At 56.2% G+C, this 8,559-nt stretch overlaps 1 protein-coding gene across 1 annotated transcript; it reads right to left on the bottom strand.

The window, feature by feature from the left end:
* Window positions 1-2,248: 2,248 nt before the first annotated feature.
* Window positions 2,249-7,196, bottom strand: LOC133626634 (uncharacterized). Its single transcript, XM_062006981.1, has 9 exons — window positions 6,917-7,196; window positions 6,693-6,723; window positions 4,324-4,582; window positions 3,880-4,056; window positions 3,590-3,745; window positions 3,351-3,452; window positions 3,120-3,222; window positions 2,769-2,825; window positions 2,249-2,511 (listed from the first exon to the last, which is right to left on the bottom strand). Exons 1-9 carry the CDS (start codon window positions 7,194-7,196, stop codon window positions 2,345-2,347), a joined length of 1,332 nt encoding a protein of 443 aa, XP_061862965.1. The 3' UTR covers window positions 2,249-2,344.
* Window positions 7,197-8,559: the final 1,363 nt, after the last annotated feature.

An 8,559-nucleotide genomic window follows, 5' to 3' on the forward strand; every position in this document is an offset into this window, starting at 1 on the left:
TGAATTCTATGCTTCAAGCACCACTTCCTCCAAGCCCAGGATCAGTGTGTCCCCACATGTAGGAACGGAGGCTGGAGGCCTCCATGGGTGAGCAAGGATCTGCTGGGACAGCTCAGGCCGAAAGCAGCCATCTCTGAGAGGTGGAAACGGGGCCTGGCTTCTTGGGAAGAGTACACAACATTGCCAGAGCATGCAGGGGTGCCACCAAGAAGGCCAAAGCCCTTCTAGAATTCAACCTGGCCAAGAAAGTAAAGCAAAGCAAGAAGGTGTTTGTCATGACATCAACAGCAAAAGGAAGATGAGGGGCGCCGTGGGCCCACTGCTGAACACAGAGGGTGCCCTGGTGACAGGGGATGCAGAGGCCGAACTACTGAATGCCTTCTTTGCTACAGTCTGTACAGACAAGGCCAGCCCTCAAGAAGCCCAGTCCAGCAAGGACAGTAGGATGGCCTGGACAGCAGAGCACTTGGCCTGGGTGGAAGAGGAAGAAGTTAAAGATTTGCTGGCCAAGCTTGAGGCTCATAAGTCAATGGGTCCTGACGGGATGCATCCGAGAGTGCTGAGGGAGCAGCTGATGTGATTGCTGAGCCTCTCTCCATCATTTTTGATCAATCATGGAGCACAGGCGAGGTGCCTGAGGGCTGGAGACAGGCCAATGTCACTGCAGGCTGCAACAAGGGCAGGAAGGATGAGCCAGGAAACCACAGGCTGGTCAGCCTGACCTCCATCCCTGGAAAGGTGATGCAACAACTCATCCTGAATGTCACCACTAAACAGGCAACAGGCACAAGCTGTAACTGAAGAGGTGCCAAAGAGACACAAGGACAAAGTTGTTCCCTGTTGAGGTGAGGGAGCACTGGCAGGGGTTGCCCAGATGGGCTGTGGAGGCTCATTCCCTGGAGACATTCCAATCCAGCTGGACAAGTTCCTGTGTGCCTTTCCCTCACCCACTAAGCAGGTCACCTTGTCATAGAAGGAGATCAGATTGGTCCAGCAGGACCTGCCCTTCATAAAGCTGTTTTGACTGGGCTTGAAGCCATCCTCCAGCACAGGCCCCAGGTCAGCTGCACGTCCTGGCAGTGCTGGGTGATAACAGACCATGAGCAGCAACGTGGCCTCGTGGGCAAGAAGCCAATGGCAGCCTGGGGGCATCCAGCAGAGTGTGGGCAGCAGGGCCAGGGAGCTTCTGCTCCCCCTCTGCTCTGCCACATCTGCTGAGGCCTCAGCTGGAGTCCTGTGCCCAGTTGTGGGCTCCCCAGCTGCAGAGGGACAGGGAACTGCTGCAGAGAGGCCAGTGCAGGGACACCCAGATGCTCAGGGGACTGGAGCATCTTCCTTGTGAGGAAAGGCTGCTGGACTTTGGACAGTTCAGCTTGGAGGAGACTGAGGGGGGACCTCGTTAATACTTACAAGTGCTGAAAGCTGCATGCCAAGGAGAGGAGGCAGCAGGGAGGGTTTTTCCTGTAGTGTCCAGTGACAGGACAGGGGGTATTGAACAAAAGCTGTAACACAAACAATTCCCCTTAAGGAAAAGCTTCTTTCCTGTTGAGGTGAGGGAGCCCTGGCCCAGGCTGCCCAGGGAGGGTGTGGAGGCTCCTTCTTGGGAGGTTTCCAAACCCACTTGGACACCTTCCTGTTGTAACGGTGCAAGCAAGATTCATTCAAAGATGTAGAGAGGCTGGGTAATGCACCTGCAGACACATACACAGCCAACACAGTGCAACCAACAGAGGGACTCAAAGCCACCCTTCCTTGGCTGGCTACTTCCTTATATGCTGCTTCTGCCCATGTGATCACCCAGGGCCCAACTGATTAACTTGCAGCACCTGTTTCTGATAGTTGGAAGTAGCTTGCCAGCTGCATTAACTTGTCCCCACCATCTTTATTCAAGCTGGCTGGTCCAAGTCATATTCGTACCTACAAATATTTGGTTCTGTCATGCTGTTTGAAGAACTCTGTCCGTCCCTGGGACTTCTTGAGCTACTGCTTGAAACGTGACAGGCCAGACATGGGGAGCACTGGTTAAGGTTTGATGACGGAGCTTTATTGTTTTTACCAAAGCACTTTGCGTCCCTCAAACAACACGGAACAAATCCAGTTTTGTTGACATGAAGGGTAACAAAGAGTTTCCAGATGTAGAAAATGGTTCTCACAGGGTGAAGAAAGCCAGAAAATCAAACGTACACAAACTGGAAGAAACCCAAGTGCTAAACTCGGTGTCTAAACTACTGAGTAACGATGCAAAAGAAAACTGCTGGTAGGTCCAAGGTTTGCCATGGAGCACAGGGAGGAGCTCATGGAATAGCCCCTGGCATGGGCCCCGCTCAGAGCTGCAGCTGCCCGGTCAGCGACGGGCCCAGAGAGAAGGCCGTCTGCTCCAGGCCCTGCGGAGCCACTCTCGCAGGCTGAGTCTGGAGGGAGCTGCTCTCTCTGCATCTCTCAGGGTGCACTGCGTTTGAGCTGCCAGGTTTGCTACTGACGAGATGGTGTCTTCTGGCAGGTTTTCAAGGGCTGCAACAGAGAGGAACAGAGCTGAGATCAGAGCCTGTGTTCACCCCAGGAACCCCTCCTGCCAGGGCAACCCCCAGCTGTTCCCACAGCCCAGAGGGAGCCGGGCCCAACGGCATCAGCCGGAAGGTGCTGAATACCCCCCGTGCCCCTGACATCTCTCTCTGCTCTCCCTGGCCGGGGCAGGGGCCGCAGCTCCCTTCCCAGGGCCTCTCCTCCTCCCTGCCAGTCCCCGCTGCCGCCCCGCTGCCCTCACTCACCCTCATGGATGGGCTGCAGCAATTCCTGATGCCCCCTCAGGTGCTGCCCGGCGAGCCCTGCGAACGCACAGTCGGTCAGTGCCCCAGCGGCACAGTTGCCTCACAGGTCCCTGCAGCCCGGCCACACGCCCCCCTCCCCTTGGCAGGGCTGAGCCCAGGCTCTTCCCCGGGCGAGCGAGCGCCAGGCGCAGGGCAGGGCTGGCACAGGGCGCAGGGAGCCCCGCGGGCGCCAGGGCCCTGCACCGGGCACTCGCGGCTCCGCAGCCACGCGGCTGATTCCTGCGGCCGCGCCACAGCCGGGGCTGGGGCCGAGCTGCAGCGGGGCAGGGAGGGACAGGGGCTGTGTCTCACCCAGGAACCTGACGGCCGCCTCTCGTATGGGCTGCTGATGGCTCCAAAGGCACCGCGCTGCCTGCTGCACATAGTGCGCGGCTCTGCTGCCGCACCCTGACAGCTGCAGACGGACAGGGGACAAAGGGAAGGGTTGGTACCGACCGTGGCCCTGTGCCCGGGACGGGCTGTGGCAGTGGGCAGGGGCACAGCTTGCCCAGGCTGGGGCTGCTGCTTGGGGACCATCCTTACCAGGTACTTGCCCACTTCCAATGTCTTCCTCTTCTCCAGGAGCTTTCTGAGCCTCCTCTTCTTCAGGAAGGCGGCAGCTCCAAGCAGGGTTACCCGAGAGGCCTGCAGACACACAGAGCAGGGAGATGCTACCGCTGCCCAGGGCACAGGACGGGCGTCCTCTCACCCGGGCAAAGCTCATGGCCCTTCCTGGCCCTGGGGACCTCCCGCGGGGACATGGGCAGGTCAGAGATCCTCACCTCTGCCACCTCCGGGCTCTCGGCATGCAGGAGGCAGAGCAGTTCGATCACGTTCTCATACACCCGTGTCTTCATCGGCTGTCTTTCCTTTTTGTTGACAGACTGCATCAGACGTTGGAAGAGCTCAAGGGAGAGCAGCTGCACACTGCTGGTGGTCTGGTGGAAAAGAAAGAGGACAAGAGCTCAGCACCGGCTGCTGCAGGCCCACCTGGGCATGGCTCTGAAAATGCACAGAGCACAAAGGTTCCTGGCAGCAGCCAGTGCCTGTGGTGGGGGGCACAAAGCCTTACGTGGTGAAAGAGTGGCTGGAGCCTCCCAGTCAGCTCCAGAACGAGGGTGCTGCAAACTGGGCTGTTGGCAGCCTGGAGCATCATTTTGAGCAAGGAGAGGTTCGTTTCGACCACCTCGTCATCTAGGTCCTGCAGTAGCTCCAGGAGGCTTTCCTGCAGGATCCACATGCTTTTGGCCTGTGTGCAACACGATGCTTGTGGTGAAGCCATGAAAAGCTGCACTGCCAAAATCACTCCAGTGCTTCAACCCCATGCTGCTGCCTCGGGAGCCAGAAGCCAAAGGCCTGCCTCAAGGGACTTGGGGAGGCCAGCAGGGAGGCAGGAGGGCTGGCAGGAGCTGCCAGAGCTCCCAAAGCACAGCCAAGCCCCAGCTGCATGTCCCCCAGCTCCCCTCACCCAGCCCCACGCCCCCAGCACGGCTCCAGCCGGCTGCCCCCTGCCTACCTTCGAGGGCTCGTCGCAGGTGGTGATGAGGGCATTGAGCATCAGCCACTGCATCTGGCTGCACTCGCTCCGCAGGTACCTCGGTGCCAGCTGCAGGACACCTTCGTCTAATGCCCTCACCTCAGGGCAGGCCAGGAGCTGAAACTCCCAAGACGCAGGGTCATGGCTGGGGGAGCGTTGGTGGGCATCTCCAGGGACAGGTTTCTTGGGGATCCCCACCATTTGGGAATCTCCAAGGGCCATCTCACAATCCAGGCGTCTGCAACAAGCAGTCTCTTCAGTTTTGGCAGAAAAAGCCCCTGTTGTTTCCCATCATTTGCTATTGCCAGGGAAATATGAAAAGGAACTTCCAAAAGATGACAGTGAGAACTCAGGAGCTTCCTCCCCTTCCCTTGGAGAAGAGGGGCTGTCACAGCTCTGCAGCAGCCTCAAGTGAAAACAGGCCTCTGCCACTGAGCCCGACAGCAAACCAGCAGTGCGGTTCTTCTGATGCTGCTTTCCATCCTTCGCTCAGGTCACACAGCAGAGCACCTTTGTTTCACAAGTACCTCTGTTTCGTAGAGCTGCTGCAGCGTTCCTTTTCCCGAGAGAGCTGGCTGACTTTATCAGCACACTTTGCTATTCCTTGCTTTGCATCTCTCACTCTCCAGTATCTCCTTTTCCTCTCAGAGGTCGGGGGCTGCTTCTCCCCTCGGACGTTTTCCATCACCATTGTCTCCTTTTCACCACGTGCTGCTTGACATTTCTTGTTTGCCTGCATGGAAAGGAATCAATCTTGTAGCTCATCAGCAGCTCTTATTAGACACTGCTGGGTAGCTTGGGTATTGCAGTACAGCAGCATGACAAAGTAGGACTCAAAAGCTCCCGTTTGGCAGAGACTGACTTTAGACCCCCCCCTTGGTACTGGAATTACTCAGACTTGTTCCAGTAAATATCTTTAGCAGCTGCAGCTTCACAGCTCAACATCTCCAATCAATTAGCAGGATATCAATCACCTGGACTACAGTTTCTTGTATCAGAAGGAAAGAGGTTTCATTGGCAAGTCTTAGTAAGACAATGATTTTACAGACACCCAGCAGCAGTCCTCTGTCTTCCCTCAGCCACGTGCCAATTGCACAACGATTCTCCAGCAGCTTCAGTCTCAGCTGGCTCACTTTCAGTGGCTTATTTCTACAGATGCCCCTGCCCCAGCACTAACAAATTCTGCTTAGAAAAACCTCAATAAAAAAGGAAAACAACCCAAAGCAGCGAGCTTTAGAGTTGGGTTTGAACTGGAGAAAACATTTGGCAGAAAATGATATCCACAAGGGGAAAAGAATCATCTCATTGTCTCAGTTCTCAGTGACACATGAGGCAAGAGCTTTGTGCTGGAGCTGAGAACAAAACTGATCTTGTGATGGCCTGTCTGAAAAAAGCTACTGCCAGCTTTTGCCTCCTCTTCAATCCACATCAGCAAGGAAAGTGAGATTTCCTTGGGGGTGAACTGCACACAGGTTGTAAAGAGTCAGGCAGGTCCCACCGAGAACAGGTCACACAGGAACGTGTCCAGGAGAGTCTTGAAGAGCTCCAGAGCAGGAGCCTCCACACCCTCCCTGGGCAGCCTGGGCCAGGGCTCCCTCACTCAAACACTCAAACAGTTTTCCCTTGTGTTTCAATGGAACTGTTTGTGTTGCAGCTTCATCCCATCACCCCTTGTCCTGCCACTGGATACAACAGAGAGAAAGTGCTGCCCCAAGCTCCTGACACCCACCAGTGAGAGATTTGGAGCTATGAATGAGCTGCCCCCTCAGTCTCCTCTTCTCCAGCCTGAACAGCCCCAGGGCCCGCAGCCTTTCCTCACAAGGAAGATGCTCCAGTCCCCTGAGCATCTGGGTGGCCCTGCACTGGCCTCTCTGCAGCAGTTCCCTGTCCCTCTGCAGCTGGGGAGCCCACAACTGGGCACAGGACTCCAGCTGAGGCCTCAGCACATGTGGCAGAGCAGAGGGGGAGCAGAAGCTCCATCAGAGCAGAGCTCTCACCACAGTCGGTGGTGGCAGCACTTCTGGCCCTTCTGAGCCTTGCTGAAGTGAAATTCTCTTCTGAAACGTGGCTACCTGAAAAACTGTGTGTTTTCTTTAAAGCTGGAACAACCAGCCCAGTTACAAGGTGTCCTTCCCATGGCCTCTGAGTGTGCTGAGCTGCTCCATTCCTGGCCTCTGCTGTACCCTGAGAAACAGTGTTTGGGAGTCATTTGTCTGCCAAAGCACCTGCAGGGCATCTGAGGCCCCTCTTCCCAGAGAGCAGCTGGGAAGGGAGTGAAAAGGGAGGAGGAAGAGAAGCAAGGTTGTTGTGGATGGAGACAAGGGCAGGGAGGGCTGGCTGCCCGTTACGGTTCCCGGCAAAACAGGCTCCAGTGCTCGACTGAGAGAGGAAAGGAGGAAAGTTTATTCTGCTACCAACATGAAACAGAACGGAACAAAAGCAAAAAGGGAGGAGGATGATGAGAAAATGACAACCATGGGACACAGTCCTTGGGGAACATCTCTGGCGTGGATTCTTCACGACACCGGGGCTCTCGGAGACAGAGGCTGCGATGCTGGAGCCCCTCACTCACCCTCTTCCGATGAGTCAGAACCCATCTCATACACCAGGGTTTCGTCCCATGTCACCCTTTTCTTTTTCGTAGCGCCGGGAGCCCCATCCTCCTTCCCAGCTCCCTTCGAGGAGCTGGCGACTGTCGGCACGCTCGGGGAGGGCACACGAATGCGGTCAGGGCGGGAATGGCGAAGCCTTTGCAAGGCGCCTCGTCTCTCGGAGCTTGTCAGGGACTGTGTCAAAGAGAAGCTGCGCTGGCTCAGGGCGCTCTTCAGCTCCCTGCTCCTGACCTGCCCCATGGCTGTCTCAACAGACACTGGCTGGGGCAGGCGGCTGCTGCCAAAGGCCCTGCGCTGGGGGTGACGTCACAAAGGGCCCCGTTCTGAGCTGCCGCCCAGTGTGGGGCACGGGAAGGGGGATGGCATCATGGGGGGCACGGGAAGGGGGGATGGCATCATGGGGGGCACAGGAAGGGGAGATGGCATCGTGGGGTCACAGGAAGGGGCAAGGGGGATGGCATCATGGGGGGCACTTGGCTTTGGAATTAAACTTGAGGCTGTGAACTCTGAAATTAGGGTTTGTGTAGTGATGGTTAGGTAGTGATTAGGTTAGTGTAGTGATTAGGTAGTGATGGTTTTGAAATCTAAGGTTTTGCACCCTCAAAACGAGTCCTAGGAGGGGCAATGAGAGGCTTTGGCCATGAAATAGTTGAATTCTATGCTTCAAGCACCACTTCCTCCAAGCCCAGGATCAGTGTGTCCCCACATGTAGGAACGGAGGCTGGAGGCCTCCATGGGTGAGCAAGGATCTGCTGGGACAGCTCAGGCCGAAAGCAGCCATCTCTGAGAGGTGGAAACGGGGCCTGGCTTCTTGGGAAGAGTACACAACATTGCCAGAGCATGCAGGGGTGCCACCAAGAAGGCCAAAGCCCTTCTAGAATTCAACCTGGCCAAGAAAGTAAAGCAAAGCAAGAAGGTGTTTGTCATGACATCAACAGCAAAAGGAAGATGAGGGGCGCCGTGGGCCCACTGCTGAACACAGAGGGTGCCCTGGTGACAGGGGATGCAGAGGCCGAACTACTGAATGCCTTCTTTGCTACAGTCTGTACAGACAAGGCCAGCCCTCGGGAAGCCCAGTCCAGCAAGGACAGTAGGATGGCCTGGACAGCAGAGCACTTGGCCTGGGTGGAAGAGGAAGAAGTTAAAGATTTGCTGGCCAAGCTTGAGGCTCATAAGTCAATGGGTCCTGACGGGATGCATCCGAGAGTGCTGAGGGAGCAGCTGATGTGATTGCTGAGCCTCTCTCCATCATTTTTGATCAATCATGGAGCACAGGCGAGGTGCCTGAGGGCTGGAGACAGGCCAATGTCACTGCAGGCTGCAACAAGGGCTGGAAGGATGAGCCAGGAAACCACAGGCTGGTCAGCCTGACCTCCATCCCTGGAAAGGTGATGCAACAACTCATCCTGAATGTCACCACTAAACATATGAAGGATCAAATGGTTGCCAGGGGGAGTCAACATCGATCACCAAGGGGAAATCCTGTGTGACCAACCTGATGCCTTCTACCAGGACATAATCGGCTGGTTAGTTTAAGGGGAGCAGCAGATGTCATCTGCCTTGAGTTCAGCAAGGCTCTGGGCATTGTCTCCCACAACACCCT

This window comes from Colius striatus, chromosome 13 (assembly GCF_028858725.1).
Source record: "Colius striatus isolate bColStr4 chromosome 13, bColStr4.1.hap1, whole genome shotgun sequence".
In the NCBI taxonomy this organism is placed as follows: domain Eukaryota; kingdom Metazoa; phylum Chordata; class Aves; order Coliiformes; family Coliidae; genus Colius; species Colius striatus.

Bases quoted from the DNA above. Each gene is read 5' to 3' on its own strand.
- LOC133626634 (XM_062006981.1), bottom strand. From the start codon at position 7,196: ATGGGGCAGGTCAGGAGCAGGGAGCTGAAGAGCGCCCTGAGCCAGCGC. The intron at 6,724-6,916 runs GTGAGTGAGGGG...TTCCTCTCTCAG, and splicing joins TTCTGACTCATCGGAAGAGG to TCGAGCACTGGAGCCTGTTT. The intron at 2,512-2,768 runs GTGAGTGAGGGC...TCTCTGTTGCAG, and splicing joins GCTGCAGCCCATCCATGAGG to CCCTTGAAAACCTGCCAGAA.